General features: G+C 36.6%; 1 protein-coding gene across 2 annotated transcripts in view; it reads right to left on the bottom strand.

Moving 5' to 3' along the window:
• RPGRIP1L (RPGRIP1-like) overlaps positions 1-19,923 on the bottom strand; it is a 99,750-nt gene that overhangs the window by 22,879 nt on the left and 56,948 nt on the right. Inside the window, exons 18-22 of one of the 2 annotated variants that reach the window (XM_011946599.1) lie at positions 16,680-16,870; positions 16,425-16,508; positions 14,186-14,287; positions 13,567-13,726; positions 12,331-12,404 (exon numbers count right to left, since the gene is read on the bottom strand). In XM_011946599.1, the coding sequence (XP_011801989.1) occupies positions 12,331-12,404; positions 13,567-13,726; positions 14,186-14,287; positions 16,425-16,508; positions 16,680-16,870 (611 nt within the window). The remainder of the gene's footprint in view (positions 1-12,330; positions 12,405-13,566; positions 13,727-14,185; positions 14,288-16,424; positions 16,509-16,679; positions 16,871-19,923) is intronic. The other variant, XM_011946600.1, reaches the window with a different exon arrangement.

Genomic DNA, 19,923 nt, shown 5'->3' with positions numbered 1-19,923 from the left:
TTGAGCCTGAGAGGTTGAGGCTGTAGTGAGCCATGATCGAGCCACTGCACTCTATGCACTCTAGCCTGGGTGACAGAGTGAGACCCTGTCTCAAAAAAAAAAAAAAATCAATGATTCACTGAATTGTTGAAAGCATATGATATTTCAGACATTGTTTTAACTGTTGGGGATATAAAGAAAAATAAGATGTTGTTTCTTTTCTATTTCTTATCTTAAGAGAAAATGCTAAGTTCCCATGGGGGTAACTAATACAATAGCTTCCTAATTATTAGAAGGTAGAAATCTGACAGAACAAGGAGGGAGAAAATAGAAGGAACTGACATAAGAGATTTGAGAGCGAACTGGTAGCCGACTGATGAGCGTTATGAGACTGTAAGCTCAGTGACGGTAGGGACTATTAGATTGCTCACTGCATTATGTAGTACACAATAAACAAGTGGATCTACTCTCATGACAAGAGAGAGGTGAGGCACTCATCTCTAATCTCTGGTCTGCAGTCCCAACCATTCTCCTTATTGTAGCAGAATTCTCTTCCTAAAAACCAATCAAATATCATCTTTCCATCTGAAAAGTCTTCCTATTGCTTTACACTCTAGCCACTCCTTTAAACTCGCAGTGTGCTGTTTTATATTGCTCAGTTTTTGCATCTGTTATTTATTGTGTGAAATCTTTTCCATCAAAATTCTACTCTTGTGAGGCCCTGAACCACATATCCTCTCCTTTATGGCAGCAATACTGATCTCCAGGAACGAGTTGGTTATTTCCTCCTCTGGGCCCTCACTGCCATTCTCCATCACATTGTACTACATGGAACCGTTCACATATTTGCCTCTCTCTATACTATAGACTCTGGGTTTCAGGAGGGCAGGACCAATATCTTACTCATTTTTTGCTACTTCACATCCTCCCCAACATAGGCTCTCAATAAATATTTAATGAAATAGTGGAGACTATATATCTTTTATTTTTCTTCAGGGTCTTGCTTTGTTGTCCAGGCTGAAGTTCAGTGGCAAGATGACGACTCACTGCAGTCTCAATTTCCCAAGCTCGAGTGATCCTCCCATCTCAGTCCCCTGAGTAGCTGGGACTAGAGGAGCAAGTCAACATACCCAGATAATTTTTAGTTTTTTTGTAGAGATGGGGTTTCACTATGTTATCTGGACTGGTCTCAAACTCCTGGCCTGAAACAATCCTCCCACCTGGACCACTCAAAGGGCCAGGATCACAGGTGTGAGTCACAGTGCCCAGCCTAGAATATATTTTATTTATTGCCAGAACTATGTGAAGCTGCAGGTATTATTGCCTTCTCATTTAAAAAATATTTATTACGGCTGGGCGCGGTGGCTCGTGCCTATAGTCCCAGAACTTTGGGAGGCCAAGGCAGGCAGATCACGAGGTCAGGACATCAAGACCATCCTGACTAACACGATGAAACCCCATCTCTATTAAAAATACAAAAAATCAGCTGGGCATGGGGGTATGCGCCTGGTACTTGGGAGGCTGAGGCAGGAGAATCACTTGAACCTGGGAGGAGGAGGTTGCAGTGAGCTGAGATCGTGCCACTGCACTCCAGCCTGGGCGACAGAGCGAGACTCCACCTAAAATAAAAAGGATGTTGTGTGCCTCTATGTTTTGGGGAGTGGTTATTATTAACTGCTGACAAATATATAGAACTCTTGTTCTTCTAGATTTTAATGAAATAAGACTATTGCAAGACAGCTGAATATTGTTGAATCTAAGTGGTAGGGTACTATTATTTCTACTTTTCTGCATGTTTGAAATTTTTCATCATAAGAAAATGGGGAAAAGTTTCACTCAGGTGAATTGGAAGAGGTCCTAAATAATATACTGATTCAAATGACAGTAATTGAAGCAAAGGCTTTTAAAGAGATGAATAATAATGGTTGTTCAGATTTACTAGAGCAACATAACGGGTCATCCCTCTGCAGGCTATCAGCATCCTTTGATACAGGAAATCGGCCAGACAGCACAGGCTTTAGACTTTTCCTGTTTTGTTTCCCCTCTACATGTATGAACTTTTGTTACCAGGTAAGATGCTTCTTCTCAGTTCTTTTTTTCTTGTTCACCAATTACTCTATTAGCGTCCTCAGTCAGCAAGATGTCAGTATCACCAGGTAAAAAGAACATTTGTAAATTTTGATTGTGGGCTGGCTGTGGTGGCTCACGCTTGTAATCCCAGCACTTTGGGAGGCCGAGGCAAGTGGATCACTCGAGCCCATGAGTTTAAGACCAGCCTGGCCAACATGGTGAAACCCCATCTTTACTAAAAATACAAAAATTAGTCAGGCGTGGTGGTGTGTGCCTGTAATCCCAGCTACTCGGAGGCTGAGGCCCGAGAATCTCTTGAACATGGGAGGCAGAGGTTTCCGTGAGCCGAGACCGCGCTACTGCATTCCACCCTGGGTGACAGAGCGAGACCATGTCTCTCAAAAAAAAAAAAAAAAAATTTTTTATTATGGTGAACAGAAGTCATTCAAATAAGAACTGCATGCAACTTAAATTTTTAGTTGTCTGTATAGATGGACACTATATATTATGTGATTAAATGATCTAGAAATGTGATGACAGCTTATATTACTCTAAAAAAATAAATTATAGCTCTTGTGATTTTGGCTCAATTCTACTATTGCTTCCTGACTGATGATAATTCATATTTTGGATCATATTTTTCTGTGTGATCTAAAGTGTTTACTTAGGCTTATTATTGGCATGCTTAAAATTTTCACATCCTACTTCACAGGATTGTGCGGAATTTTTCCTCTGGTTTCAGCCCTCACAGCAGCCACCCTGGAGTTGAATTGTTGGGCTTCTGAAAACTAACTCAACCTGACAACCCTTAAAAACAGTACTGCATAATTGAGAATGGCCTATGATAAAGGTCTTGCAACTTGTTTCAGTCAGTTATATTTAAATCTAGTTATGGTGAGATTACAGGTGAGCTTAATTGCATTCCAAGTTTCTGCAATGAATAGGCATTTCTTTAACTTTTTATTATAAAACATTTCAAACATGAGAAAGTAGAGAAAATAATTTGGCATATTCAAGTAGTCAGCCATCTCAAACAGATGTTACCATTTTTCCATAACTGATTTAAGTCTTTTTATTGTCGTTGAAGGAGGCTTTTTATTGTTGTTAAAGAAATAAAATATTTCAGATACAGGTAAAGCTACCAGCTGCCAAATCGCTTGCCCTCCCCTCCTCATTCCCCCACGGTTACCACTATCTTGAAGCTGGTTGTATCATTCCCAAACATGCCTTTATATTTCCTACTACATATGTGTATATCTATAAACAACATACAGTATTGTGTTCTGTTTTTTGGTTTTATATTAGTGGTATCATACTCTTATTAATCATTCTGCAATTTCTATTTTTTTATACTCAATACTATATTTTTGAGATTTATTCATATTTATTTTTCAAATCCAATTTATTCATATTAACTGTTGTATAGAATCCTATTTATATTGCATATATAATCTACAGTACATTTATTTACCTACTGATGAACAATTACATTGTTTACAATTTTTTTGCTATTACAAACAATGTTGCATTGAATATCCTTTTATGTTTTCTTGTATACATGCATGATTCCCTTAGGAGCAGAATTGCTGGGTAATAGGTAAAAGAATTTCAACCATAAAGGATTATCAAATTAATCTCCAGATAACTATAAATTGGAGTATTTTATATATTTTATATTTATAAAAATACTGTGTGTGTGTGTGCGTGTGTACATAGATACAAATAAAGCCTACCTGTAGGAGCCACAGTATGTAGAACTTGTTACTTTGTAACAAAACAACAGAGACAAAATGGAACTAGAAGGCCAAGATCTATGTCAATGCTCTTGAACAGTACAAATTTTAATTGGGGTGAGCACTAAGACAAGCTCAAAACAGTTGGTTAAAACAATCAGACTCAATCAATGGTATTGACAGAGCCATATGTAAGTAGACTAGGAATGCATATTAATTAATGGTGATTCTTACAAGTTCCCTTCTTCAGGCTGGGCATGGGCAGAGACATCATCTCAAAGACTCAAAAAAGTCCCCTTGAGTCCCTCACACTAGGCTCCAAAGCTTCCTCTTACATTGTGCATCAAATCCACTCTTCATACAAGTTCTGGTTAAAGCATTTTGATTGTTTTAAACTATAACTTTTTAGGGGAAATAAATACATAGAAAGGTGATGTCTCCAGAATCTTAAACTGTTAAGGCAATAAGGTTTTTAACAAACAAAAGAAAACCACCCAATTGTCATCAGTGGCAGTAATCTATCTTTTCTAACATGTTCTGTTAAAATGTACTATATTAAACAAATAAGGTAAATGTTGCAAACTTCAGTGATGGGGATCAAAACAGTGCTAGCTTTAAGAGTGCTTACTTTTAGAATATTGTCATGGTGTCCTTATATGCCCTATAAATTACTATGTCCATGCAGTGACTTGGATTATTTTTTCCTACCCTAATATCAAATTAATCTCAATATAATTATGCCAAATAATTATAAATTGGTATTATTTTATCACCATAAAAATGGTGTGTGTGTGTGTATAAATAGATAACAAACCTGAGGGACATGACACATTTCCATCATTGACTGTGGTTTACTATGGCAGCAATGTGAAGCAAGGAGAATTTTAAAAATCACCCTCAATTTCAGGTGATTTTGATCTGCTACTCTCCTTTCACCATCATTGAGAACAGATGTTGTAGTATGGTGGCTCTCGATTTTGGCTGCACACTAGAATCACCAGGGGAGCTATAAACAAAATTCTGACTTAATTTATCCGGGTGGAGCTTGGGCCCTGGCATTTAACAATGCTCCCCAGATGATTCTAATGTGCAGCCAAGGGTGAAAAGTACTGCTTTTTTCTAAAGCTATGGTTCTTGCACTTTAGCATACCCCAGAATCATTTGATAAAACACAGATTGGTGGACTCCATAGAACTTCTAATTCATTAGGTCTCCGGTGGGGCCAAGGATTTGCATCTCTTATAAATTCTCAGGTGATGCAGATGCTGATGTTGAGCTCTGGGGATCACACTTTGAGAAATATTGCTCTAAACCAAAAAAGATTCATCTTCCACCGATGGAGACTTCTAACATCTTTATAGAAAGCTTCCACAATATTCATGTTAAACTGTTATTGTGCTATTATTCAACATTTTAGTACAGAATTAGCTAACTACTTCCTTTTTTGAGTCAATCCAAGCTCACCATTAAAAATAATCCAACAATATAAATTACCAAATGTCAAATATAGAAGTTCCTTGTTTCATTCTACCACCTAACTCAGGAGTTGGCAATTTTTTTTTCTGTAAAAGGATGAATACAAATGTTTTTGGCATTGCAGTCTATATGGTATTCAACTTTGCCCTTGTAGAGTGAAAGCAGCAATAGATAATACGTAAACGAATGAGTGGCTGGGTTTCAATAACAGTAGAGGGCTGGATTTGGCACATGGGTCATTGTTTGCTGACTCCTGCCCTAGAGATATTCACTGCTAACGCTGTGTGATGTACATCTTCCCAGACATTTTCTTTGCTTACATAAAGCTAAAGGTCATGTCTGTATGCACAAATAAAAATATATGTATAGACCTTTTTGTTTTTCTTTCGTGTGTGTGTGTGTTGCAGAGACAGGTTCTCCTCTGTTACACAGGTTGGAGTGCAGTGGTATGATCACAGCTTACTGCAGCCCTGAACTCCTGGGCTCAAGTGATCCTCTAACCTCAGCCTTCAGAGTAGCTAGGACTACAGGCATGTGTCACCAGGCTTGGCTAATGTAAAGAAGTTGTTTTTGTAGAGATGGGGAGCTTGCTACATTGCCCAGGCTGGTCCTGAACTCCTGTCCCAAAACAATCCTCTTGCCTTGGACTTCCTAAAGTGTTAGGATTACAGGTGTCAGCCACCACATCTGGCCCCATTTATTTCTTTTTAAATGAAATCATCACTGAGGCATAATTTATCCATTAGTTTGGCTAATGGATAGTGTCAAATAGGTGAAAACATGAATTTTCAAACATTGTTATGTATAACAATGTTCATTTTAAGCAGAAATATTTGTATTAGCAAAACATGATAGAAACTTAAGGGTCCATCAAAAGGGGCTTATTTAAATAAATATAGTACAGCCATATAATGAAATATTATGGGTATGTTGAAAGAAATAGAGTATGCTGTCATGGAAAAATGTTGGTATATTAGTAAGAGTTAGTTAAACTGCAAAGCATAAAAAATAGTTTTAAAAGCAATTTCTACCAGGAGAGTATGTCAACATTTCTGGTTTTACATAAAATATATTTTATGGCCGGGAGCGGTGGCTCAAGCCTGTAATCCCAGCACTTTGGGAGGCCGAGACGGGCGGATCACGAGGTCAGTAGATCGAGACCATCCTGGCTAACACGGTGAAACCCCGTCTCTACTAAAAAAATACAAAAACTAGCCGGGCGAGGTGGCAGGCGCCTGTAGTCCCAGCTACACGGGAGGCTGAGGCAGGAGAATGGCGTAAACCCGGGAGGCGGGGCTTGCAGTGAGCTGAGATCTGGCCACTGCACTCCAGTCCGGGCGACAGAGCGAGACTCCGCCTCAAAAAAAAAAAAAATTTTATTTTTATTTATTTATTTTTGAGACAGAGTCTTGCTCTGTTGCCGAGGCGGGAGTGCTGTGGTGGGATCTCGGCTCACTGCAACCTCCGCCTCCCATGCTCAAGGATTCTCCTGCCTCACTTCTCGAGTAGCTGGAATTACAGGTGCCTGCCAACACGCCCGGCTAATTTTTGTAGTTTTAGTAGAGACAGGGATTTACCATGTGGGTTGGGCTGGTCTGGAACTCCTGACCTCAAGTAATCTGCCCAACTCACCCTCCCAAAGTGCTGGGATTACAGGCGTGAGCCACTGTGCCCAGCCAAGTAAAATATATTTTAAAACCTACTTTCTATCTCGCTTAAGCTTCCACATGTAAAACATTGAGAGTGGCTTATTTTATCCACTGATATCATATTTGATTCCTAAGTGATTTAATAATTTTTCATATGTGAATTCTAAAGCTAGTGAATTGCTTTTTGCATTGTGCCTTTCAAAGTTTTAAACATATTTTGCTGAACATCATTATTGTAATCACCTGGGAATGCCAGCTTATTGTTCAGAGAACCTAGTTTCCAGGTAGAATTGCAATTTAGTCCAATTGAATAAGGCAGTTTTTACAAAACTGCTGAGTAGGAACAGAGAAAGAGAATGATGTAAATATGGACTGCACAGAAAAGTCCATTGTCTTTCAGTCTGTAATTTCCCATTCTCACCTGTGGGCACATTTTAAGACAGCTGTGAGTTCATGGCGATACATTTTGTTGTGAAAAATGAAAGCTGCAGTATTGAATAAAATTAGAAATAATGCAAAAGACAGATTGTTAATTTTTTTAATGCCATGGCAGATGCAAATGTTCAGTTTTGATGTCTATTTTGAGGACCTGAAACAAGGCTTTTAATCAATGTATTATACATCAAATTTATACTGTTAACTTCTGATTATTCAAATTTATAAAATATTCATAGAGAAATGTCCAAAGTTTTACATTTCTCAGACTTCTGTCCCCCCACCCTCGCCATTAATTATCATGCCTAGAAGCTTTTTAGTAAAAGCAGCAGTTGTCAGGCTGACGGAATCTGACAGGCCAGCAAGGCCCAATTACACTTGCGCTATGTGGCACTTTGATGTCCGGGAAACGAAGAGAGATAGGGGCAAATTGGGTGGCACATTATGTTAATGACTTGATTTAATCCAGCCACTAAACTTTGTGTAGCCTGTTAAAAAAGATGCTAACACTAATTACGCCACTTTGGAAAGGAAAGGAGGGGACAAGCATTTCATACTGACAAAGTGAAGCTCATAAATGTTGTAAATGAAATGAAACAAAATGAAGTAATCTATGATTAATTATACATCACAGACATGAAGAAAACAGAAATAACCATGTAATATGTAGAAGTACTGGGAAATCTGTTAGATTCCTTCTAAGGATCAACATTTCTAAGAAATAACTACGAACTGTCAGATTCTGTAACATGAAGAACAGAAACTGAATGATCTTAAATTGCTTACACAGTATATCAGATAATTTGAATTCACACTGTAACTGGCATAAATGATACTTATCTAGGACACTACTTCTAGAGCTAATTTTGTGACATTATAAAATAGAGGCAATTTTTTAAAAAGTGGGGATAACTATAGAGTAGGATTATCTAATTCCTTTTTAACTAGTTTGTGCCTCTAATCTATTTTTTACATTACATTATTGACAGCATGATCTTTCAAAATGTGATCTAAGCATGCAAACTCCTTAAGATCAGGAGCTTAATTTTTGGTATTCGTGGATCTATTCCCAGTCCCTAGAACAAGGCTAGGAACACAACAAATGTTCACTACATATATATCTGTTTAATAAATGAGTGATCTTCTATCCTCATTCCTTAAGAATCTCAGAGGCCTCAATACTCTGGATTATGCCTACCTTTTCAGCCTATTCTCCTGGGCTCCCTAAGCATACCATAACGGCTTGGCCCACCCGGAAACCATTCTGAATTCCAGAACAAGCCATGCACTATGTTCTCTAAGATTCTCACGCTTTTCATTCCTTTGGCCTATGATTTTCTCACCCTTTTCATGAACTCCTAATCATCTTCAACACTGGCTCCAGCTTTACTGACTCTAGGAAGTCATACTTGATGAAGGGAAGGCCCCTCAGGTTGACTTAGGGACCCCTTCTGAATGCTCCCATAGCACCCCATGCATTCCATTCTCCTGGTGCAGACCACTATACATTTTAATTGTGTTTCCCCTACAGACTATGAATTCTTTGAGGGAAGGAACTGCTTCTTGTATGCCTGCCTGACACACAATGGATGCTAATAAATGAAGAAATGTTGTGAGGAAATATTAACATAGGATGTACTTAGCACATAACAGGCATTCAGTAATACACTCCTTCCTATGAAAGCTATGTTTCACTGTTCTGAGATTTTTACCAGAAGCAGTTCTTAAAGAGAAGACAAAAGAAAAAACTAATGAACCACAAGTACTTGTAAGCTTACAAAAGGATTTATGAAACAATACTACAACCAAAGTTAACACCATCAATAACTAGGCAAAATGACATTTTCTGCCTCCTGATATGATGCAATGAAGAGGACATAGTATCGCTTCTGTATTCCTATCAAAATGCATAACTGGAATCTGATCTTGAGGAAACACCAGACAAATCCAATGAAGAATATGTTACAATGTAAATGGACTGTATTAAGGAGTGTCACTGTTATAAAAGACTACAAGAAAGCCTGAAGAATCATTACAGATTAATGGAGGCTAAAGAGGCATGAAAACGAAACGCAATGTGTGATCTGGATTGGATCTTGGACCATAGGAATAAGATGCTATAAACGATATTACTAGGACAACTGACAAAATTCTAATGAAAACTGTAGATTAGATAACAATATTATGTAACTGTCCTGAAGTGTTTAGAATTAAAGGGGCATGATTTCTGCAACACTCAAGTGGTTCATAACAATTATGTATGAAAGAATGTATGTTTATAAGTAAATACCTAAGTATGTGCACTATATGCATATCCAGGAGACTGACTAGAAATGATAAAACGAATAGAGTAAAAACTTAAAATTTGCAAATCCAGGTAAAGAATACACAGAAGTTTTTTGTACCACTTCCGCAATCTTTAAAGAGAAAGGTTCTATTATTCATATTAAATGACTTGCTAAAGTAGTACACACAAAAACTGGTAAAATCAATAGAAAATCCTGTATTTCATTGTCTTAGTCCATTTGTGCTGCTACAACAAGTATCACAGACTGGGTAATTTATGAATAATAGAAATTTATTTCTCAGAGTTCTGGAGACTGGGAAGTCCAAGATCAAAGTGTCAGCAGGTTTGGTGTTTACTGAGGGTGCTCTGTTTCCAAGACTGCGCCTTGTTGCTGCATCCTCTACAGAGGAGGAATGCTGTGTTCTCACATGGCAGAAGAGCAAGAGAACTTCTCTTCAATATCAAGCCCTTTCATAAGGGTGCTAATCCCATTCATGAGAGCTCTGTCCTCATGACTTAATCAACTCCTAAAGGCCATATTTCTTAATAATGTTGCATCGGGGATTAAGTTTCAACATGAATTTTGCAGGGGATGCCATCATTCAAGTGATATCATTAGCCACTATGATTGCTTGAGTTTTGTTCCCAGGCTTTCAGATGATGTCATTTTACTATATTTGGTATACAATTTACCAAAATTAAATTTCACCTGTTAACAATATGGTATGGTATGAATACGGTTTGTTCGTCTCCACCAAAGTCATGTTAAAATTTAATCCGCAGTGTGGCAGTGTGGGGAGGTGGAGTCTAGTGGGAGATGTTCGGGCCATGGGGGCAAATTCCACATGAACAGATTAATGCCCTCACTCTGTTAGTTCCCTTGACAGCTGATTGTTAAAAAGAACCCGGCAACTCTTACCTCTCTCTTTCCTGCTTCCTCTCTTGCCATTTGATCTACACATGCTCTGGCTGCCCTTATCCTTATGCCCTGAGTGGAAACAGCTTGAGGCCCTCACCAAATGCATACGCCAGTGCCATGCTTCTTGTACTGCAGAACTGTGAGCCAAATAAACTACTTTTCTTTGTAAATTACCCAGCCTCAGGTGTACCTTTATAATAACACAAAACAAACTAAGAAAACATAGGATGCTGGTCAGTGACTGCTGCTGAAAATAGAATTTTTTAAAGCCCATGGGAGCTGAAGCATGAAGAATTGCTTGCTTTAAATGATGTTCACATTTGAGATAGCATCTGAAACCATTATAGGAAATCAAATTTTGGAATGGTAGTGAAGACCTTATCAGGCTGTAGCAAAGTAATACAAATTATTTTCCCTTAAGTAATGAGAAAAAAAATCCAGTTTATTACAAAGAAAAAATACATATGTATGTCAGAATTATGTGAATATTTTTGAGAAATAGTTATTTCTTTTTCTAAACTTCTTTGTTAAGGTTTATTATACCTTAGTTAAGAGCAATGTACCCACTTCACTGAGATGCTAGCAACGTTGCCAACATACACATGGTTCTATTGCAGGTCTAAGTAGGAGTTTTCATACATTAGATGCTGTTATTATAATTAATAAATATATAATAATAATGATAATAAAACTTTGGACAGATAAAATGTTCTATTTGTATTTATCATGCACAGAAACAATGGATATCTCGATTTCATGGAGGAATCTGTGACAACAACTGAAATGTTCTGTTCTATTGTTTTGTTTTATTTCTTTATTTTTTTAGAGACAGAATCTCACTCTGTCACCTAGACTGCAGTGCAGTGGTGCAGTCACAGCTCACTGCAGCCTTGAACTCCTGGGCTCATGTGATCCTCCCGCCTTGGCCTCCCAGTGTTGGGATTACAGGTGTGAAGCACTGTGTCTGGTCTGTGGTTTTGTTTTAAAGAGATACTAAGCTAAGAATGTGTGAAGGAAGAGTTAAAAGAAATATTCCAATTCTTATCAATAAAGTAAAAATTCTACAAAAGAAGTACAATTAATCACCAGAAAAATTAATGTAGATGCACAGAAAAAGCTAGAGCTTTTTACTCACATTTACTTTATAAAAACTTTTTCCCTCTTACAATAAAAAAATGCTCTGGTAAATAGTATACCTCCCATAAATATTTTAAAAAATATAATTCTCTTCTCAAAATTTCAATTTACATACTACTCTTCAGCCATGTGCTACAAGAAAAGCAAAGTATACCAGTGCAAGATTAATTGCTTTCTAAGAAGCCTTCATTTGTTTTGGCAGAAATGAAATAACTGTAACATATTATCAGTGGATATGTATAGGTAAGAGTAGTCTATAAATTCACATAGGCAAACTACTATAGTTTCAAAGGGCACCTCACATTTTAAGTTCTTTAAAGTTCAAATCTGTTTCAACACATCTTGGTATGCTAGTCTTGAAAAGGAGTCAAGAAGTCAGCTAGTTTTAAGCAAATAACTATTGTAGGTACAGATTTAAGGTACTCTTTGTGAAAATAATACTTATATGTTATAGTCCATTACATAATGAAACCATAAATAAAAATTTCTTGTACTAGATGACTACTTGGTTAAGATTATGATAAACATTAAAGTTTTTCCAGAAACAGTTTTCCTTAAGATTTTTAGATATGAAGACTGCACATGTACTGTGAATGAAAGGCAGCCTTATTTCAGAACATTTCTAGTTGGCATCAAGTTACTGACCTGCTTGATATTCTTGGAGATAGGACCTGGAATAATACAGTCATCACTGTCAGAAGCTGACATGTCCTCTTCAACTGTTAAAAAATAAAAGGGTAACATTTACACAAGTTAAACCAATTCTACTTATACCTTGTAAAATAAAGAGAAACAAGCACACACCATAAGATAACCTTAAGAAACACGGTAGTTATATCTAGATCTTTTTTAGTAGCAAATTTGTTTACAGACACATTACATTTTGGGAAAAAATAAAGACTAAAAATTTCAAGGTTAACTTTGGTAGAAGCAAAGGAGATGCCAATACAAATACAGCTTATTGTGAAATTTAAGAAAAAATTTTTAAAAAGAGAAGCATAGGGTAATAGATGTTTTTTAACAGTCTGACCAGTAATGTTATGTAAGTCAACGCTATTCTTATTATTTTAGAGTTTTAAAATTTTTATTGCTTTATTGAAATAAAACTGACAGACAAGCTACATACAATTAAATTGCAAACTTTGACACACACACACACACACACACACACTCTTTAATTATTTTTAGAGACAGGGTCTTGCTATGTTACCCAGGCTGGGGTACAGAGGCTTTTCACAGGCACCATCAAAGCACACTGTAGCCTCGAAGTCCTGGGCTCAAGTAATCTTCCCTTTTCAGCCTCCCAAGTAGCTGAGACTACAGGCGTGCAACACCATGCCTGGCTAAAATTAGATGTTTTGCCGTAAGTGTAACTCTGTGAAACCAACACCACGGTTAAGATAGTGAACATGTCCATCACCTCAAAAAGTCTCCTCAGGTCCCCTGTAATTTCTTCCTTTCTGCCACTCCCCATTCCTATTCTTACAGGTTAGTTTGCTTTTACCAGATTTTAAAAAATACAGTAAGTGGTCATTTTTGGCTGGGTTTCAATTTTTATCAAAGTCAAGACCTCTACACTAATGCAGACAATAATACTGAACTCAAAGAGAAAATAAAACTGTTTAAAACATAAATTGGGAACATGGTCAGCAACAACACTTGTATTCTATTGTGGAGATCCAAGTTTTAATAAGAAGAGATATAACAATTCCACCTAACTACAACCAAGCAGATAGAACTATATTCTATCATTTCTGTCAAGAAACAGGTATCGTGAAGTAGATGCTACCATTAAATGAAGATGTTCCATGATGCACACTCTAACAGATAAAACAAAGTACAGAGTTAACTAAACAATGTTAGTTTAAATAAGAAAGTCACCTTCTGGTTCCAAGTCCTCTGTTATTTCTGTTTCATCTTCAGAAGATGTCAAGCTTTGTTCTGCAAGCTGACCTTCAGATAGTAAAGACACATCATCTTTTCCTTGCTGCATTTTCTCAGTATTTTCTTTTACCTCATCTACACTGCTTTCTTGTGAAACCTGAAGAAATAAAAGCACACTGGTATATTTATTATTGCTTAGATCACATTTTATAGCATTATTACTGGAACAATTGAATAATAAAGCATGTACATTTGAGACTTAAATATACACATATGTAATATGTATGAGACTCAGAAAACAACCACTTCAATTTGTACAGACAAATGACAATATATAGATAAATGGAAATCTGAATATGTACTAAGAATAAAAAATGTATTAATCTCAAAATGAATTTTACATTAAGACTTTAATTCACATATCCATGTATTACCTGCCAATAGCAGTATAATTATAGCTGTTACCCTTGTCATATTTTTGACTGTCTATTCCAAGGAAGTCATATATAAAAATAGGAGAAATGCTATGACTTCCTGAGTCATGTCAAAACTTATAAGACAAAGTCTTTAAGAACCAAATTAAACCTTCCAAAATAATTTTAACACAAACACATACCTCGGGAACATGTGGAACAGTTGGCATATTAATTTCTATTTCTGGTATATGCTCTACCTCTGGTGAAATTTCCTTCATATCTTCAGAAGGAGGAGAAGTCTCCTTATATTAATGTGAAAACATGCATATATGTTATTTTTTATTTATTACTAAATCCCAAATCATTCTATTACATACATATTGAACTAATAAAAATTGGCAGCAAATATAATACTCATTTGACACTGAATTTACTTACTTTCAATAAAATGGTATTTATATTCTTTAAAATATAAATATATATAATATATATATGTAATTTAAGAACTGCAAGTTTAGTTCATTGAAGCACTGTTTACAATAGCAAAAAAAACTAAGAGCAATGCAAACATCCAATAGGGCATTAGTTAAATAAAATATGCTATATCCAAATACCTGAGTTCTGTGTTACTATGAAAAAATATGATGTAGATCTCTGTCTGTTAACATTACAGAGATTTCTATTTCTTTAAAACTAATTTTTGATGGAAATAAAAATTTTGGTTACACAGTAATAACCACATTATAAATACAATATATCCTGTTACATTTTAAAAAATTTAATATGAGAACATAAATATTTTCTCCTGATACGAAACTTCGAAAACATAATTTTAAATGACAATAGAATATTATATTGATGGGTGTGCCATGACTTAATGAACCATTTTACTACTGTTGGACATTTAATTAGTTCACAGTTTTTAGGTATTATGACTAACATTGCAACAAACACCTCTATGTTTGTGTCTTTTTAATGTTAGTGGTCATTTACTCAGGAATCAGGCTGTGTTCAAATCCCAGTTCTAATACTTTGGCCATGAGCAAGTACTTAACCTCTCTAAACATCACTTTCCCCAGCTTTAAATGGGAATAATTCTAGTATGAACCATATAGGGTTGTTGTGAGGATTAAATGAGTCCAATGTATATAAAGCACATAACAAGCACTCCATAAATACTAGTGATAAAACATCTACTGAATTATAATTATTGAATTCATTATTTATCATATACATATTAAATGCTCTGTATGTGCCAGGTATTATTTTAAGCTATGGAGAGACAGAATATTTAGATGTGGGTGGTAGTTACACAGGTGTATACATATTTAAAAATCCATTGAGCTCTATGCTTATGATTTATGTCCTTTACTATGTAAGTTATATGCAAATTACAAAGAAGACATATTTTCTAAAAAGTCCGCCAAAGAGAATGGTAACAATCTGAATACAGTAGACATTTTTAAAGTACAGCTGACACCTTTTGTGGATGACCTGGGTGTGGGGGTGAGACAAAAAGAGGAGTCAAGAGGGTGCCTCCAAAATTTCATGCCTGTGCAATCAAGTGAATGATTATGTCTTTTACAGAGAATGGGAAACAGTGAAAGAGGCAAACATTTTGGAAGAGGGTTGGTATAATCAGGAGTTTGGTTTCTGACATGTTAAGTTCAAATTCCTATTAAACATTCGTTGCACATTAAATAGGTAGTAAGAATATGAATATGAAATTCAGCAGTGAGGTCTAAAGATTATAGATATGAAAGTGTCAGCATATAGATGCTTTTTAAAGCAATGGGGCTGTATGAGAGCTCTTAATATGAATTGATATGATATGAGTTGAGAAGATATGATATGAATTGAGAAGAGGTCTAAGGATTGACTACAGAGGCACGTCGACATTTAAACGTATGGTCAAGGAGCGTGAGAAGTATAATAGCAAACTTGGAGGAAAGCTAGGAAGGCATGGTGTCCCAGAGGCCAAGAGAAGAGAGGCCCGTATTCCACTGTGTCAAATGCTCCTGGGAGACTAAGACAGGCACTGAGAATTGACTGCATATGGCAGAGAGAAAGTCACTGAGACCTTAGTTAAGAGTAGTTTTATCAGGATGAAAGCTTGACTGAAGTGAGTCCAAGAAACAATGTGAAGTGAAGGAGACAGAATTTAGAAAATATTTTGAAGACTTTCTTTTTTAAATAAATACGAGCAGAGGATTGGGGCAGAAGCTAGAGAGGTAAGGACCCAAAAAAGGGTTTAGATAAGAAATTTGAACAGTTAACACTTATATATAGTGCCAAAACACAAAGCGATCATTTTAATGGGAAAAGACACACTTTATTCACCTGTTTCCATTTAAATCAGGTAGGGACTAGTATGCCTATATAATTTATTTCAAATATTTGTTATGAATAAAATCACTATTTTCAGTGTTGACTACTTACATCACTCTGACGTGGCATGATATCCACGAAAGATACCTTTTTATCTACAGGTGTTAAACGTTGTCTTGGTTTAGGTCTTGGTGCCTAAGACAAACCAACCAATATGTCAGATTGAGTATGATGGCCATTAGATTTCAGATAAGACTTTAGCTATTACTATTAATTTTTTTTTGGTGGGGGTCACAGGCTTAGTTCTTAAGTTTTATATTCAAAATTTTATACTTGTTAAAAAAATTAATAGTCACTGTTACTCACTACAACTAGTGTACTAACAGAGGATGCTGAAGGAAGTCTTTGAGCAACTTCTGGCTCTTCTCTGCGAATGAAATTTCCTAAGTCTTCAGTTGTTATTGATCCACTTGGTGGAAGGTAAGCAAATTTCCATTTCAATATAACATGGATGGTGCCAGCAGGATGCTTTTGATGGTCTGTTAACTCAAATATTCCTGTCAAATTACAACAATTTTAATTAATGCTAGGGTGAAGTTCTATTACTGTAAGAATTAAAGAACAAAGAACTCTCTACTTTAAGAGACTCACGCTATACCGACTGAGCTAGCCAGGCGGTTGTACCCCCAATTTTGGCTTTTACTCAGAATTCAGAAGGCTTAGAGAGTAGAATAAAGACAAAAAACGATCTATGACAGGTTCATCCCTCAAGTAGACTTCCTTCAGAAGTTAAGGCCTCAAAGATAATACTGAGAAAATCAATTTATAAATAATTTAATTCACTGAAATTAAATTCAGAGATTATTCAGAATTCTTAGCCTTCCTTCGAGAAGGCTCAAGTATCCTCCATTTTGACTTGAAAGTTTTTGCAAGGCTTGTCTCTAAAGAAAAATATATTAATACTTTAAAATTTCAATTAATTTACACATCTAAAGAAATTTTTACATTACCATATAATTCTATTATAATTTTAAATATATTTTGTTGGGATTTGTTAAATCACTCCAAATTAATAGTAGCACAGAAAAAATCCATAAAATAAACGGACCATCTACAGCAAATAGCAGTAACCAAAGAAACATGAATCTGTTATACTGAGTCTCAAATTTTAATAGTTGCACTTGATTTCTGGGTATGAAAAAAAATCTCTGACTTAAAAAATAATCTATCTATCTTTTTAATTTTTAAAAAATAGACAGGGTCTCACTACGCTGCCCAGGCTGGAGTGCAGTGATTATTCACAGATGCGATCATAGCACACTGGCCACCTTGAACTCCTGGCCTCAAGCCATCTGCCTACTCAGCCCCTGGAGTAGCTGGGACTACAGGCACCGGCATAAACCTAAATTTCAAGCGTTAGCTTTTGCTTAAGAGTATCCTTTACTTTGCTCTCAAGTGTTGATACTCCTTTTAATGGCTGGCTGGAAAAAAAAAAAAAAAAAAAAAAACTCCCAAACTCTAGACTTTGAGTAGGATAAAAGGATGTAAGTAGAACATGAGGTGATAAACTTTTATAGGCATAGCAAGACTTCCAGAATAGCTAAGTAAAAAGCTCAGCAAATCCTCTCTTAAAAAATGATTTTAAAAACCAGACAAAATGGTCAGAAACAACCATTTAAGGACTCTGGAAATTGATCAAAGATATTGGATAAATCAAGAAGCATTTACTCAAGAAAATCTACTGTACCTTAGTAAGAGCAGTAGGAATCTGTGGGACTGCTCTCATCCTCCCCTTTCTCCCCTAGTCCCATTTTGCAGAAGTTCTCCCAGGCTAGGATAGGCTAAGAGGACTGGCAGCCTCTGTTGTAGGGCACTGACTATATGTGGACAAAATATAGATAATTTCATGCCCAGAGGTATTGTTAAAAACAACAGCAACCTCAATGGCAAACAATCAGAGAAGGTCAACATCACAGACCGTCTGAGGTCTCAATACTGGTTGGGGCAAGCCAAAACACCAGAAGGCCAGCCAACAATTTAAAAGGGTGATCCAAGGAATAAGATATCAAAAGTGGGCATTGGCTGGGTGCAGTGGCTCATGCCTGTAATCCCAGCACTTTGGGAGCTGAGGTAGGTGGATCACTTGAGATCAGGAGTTCGAGACCAGCCTGGCCAACATGGTGGTGAAACCCTGTCTCTACTAAAAATACAAAAATTAGCCAGGTGTGGTGGCGGGTGCCTGTAATCCCAGCTACTTGGGAAGCTGAGGCAGGAGAATTGCTTGAACATGGGAAGAGACGTGGGAAGAGGAGGTTGTCGTGAGCCCAGGTGGCACCACTGCACTCCAGCCTGGGCGACAGAGCAAGACTACAGTTAAAGAAAAAAAAAAGAAGTGGGACTTGACAAGATCCTATTTATAGCTCATGATGTGGAAGGCTATGGGCACGCACAAAGCTGTGTAAATGCTCAGGGGAAACCCTGCTAAGCTATCTGTCCCTGGTTGAATGAGAGGTCTAGTCAATTCGGAAAGTAAAAGCTGAGGCAGGCTTGTAGACCAAACTTTGATTTGAATGCATCCTCCATGCCACACACTGACCCATAGGCAAAGGGTGGAAACCTACTGGCTCAAGGTGTTTAAGCACACCTTTGAACAATCACTGGCTGACCACTAAGCTATGTTGACTTATGGTTAAAATTGAAACAAAAAGAAAAAAAGAAACAAAACTTAGCAGAAACATCAGTGGCTTACACAGCAGAGGAAATAGATTCTACAGAATTAGTCAAGGCAAGTCACCAAACAAACAAAAATAGCAACAATAACCACCTAGGAAATGACGTTACAATATATTCTCCAAAAATGTCCAGTTTTCAACAAAATACTTATGAGACATGCAAAGAAACAGGAAAATGTACTGCACACACAGCACAAAAACCATCAGTAGACATTTTTTGAGGATGACTACATGTTAGACTTGGCAAAGATCTCAAAGCAGCTATTATCCATATGTTCAAAGAACTAAAAGAAAGTGTATTTAGAGAATTAAAAAGAAAGTATAATGATAATGTTTTATCATATAGGGAATATAGTAAGAGATTATAATGCTTGAGTACAGTAGCATGTGCCTGTAGTTTTAGCTGCTCAGGAGGCTGAGGCAGGAGGATCGCTTGAGCCTAGGAGGTGAAGTCCAGCCTGGGCAACAGAGCGAGATCCCTAATTCTGGAGCTGAAAAGTATAATTACTGCAATGAAAAAATTCAATAGAGGGTTCAGTAGGAAATCTGAACTGGTAGAAGAAAGAATTAATGGACGTGAATGTTGATCAGAACAGATTATCCAATCTGAAGAATGGGAGGAAAAATGAACAAAAATGGATAGAGCCTCAGAGACCTGTGGGCAAACCATCAAACATACCAACATATGGTACATGTACTGGAAGTTCAAGAAGGAGAAGAAAAAAAGAGGAGGAAAAAATAACTGAAAAAATAATGGCAGTAAACTCCCCAAATGTGGTGCATAACATTACACTACACATACAGGAAGCTCAACAAATTCTAAGTAGGATAAATGCAAAAGGATCCACATTTAGGCACATCAGAAGAACTGTTGAAAG

Source organism: Colobus angolensis, unplaced genomic scaffold (genome assembly GCF_000951035.1).
Source record: "Colobus angolensis palliatus isolate OR3802 unplaced genomic scaffold, Cang.pa_1.0 Scaffold251, whole genome shotgun sequence".
Taxonomy (NCBI): domain Eukaryota; kingdom Metazoa; phylum Chordata; class Mammalia; order Primates; family Cercopithecidae; genus Colobus; species Colobus angolensis.
The sequence above is the reverse complement of the archived record's forward strand: the minus strand, read 5'-3'. Positions and strand labels throughout refer to the sequence as shown.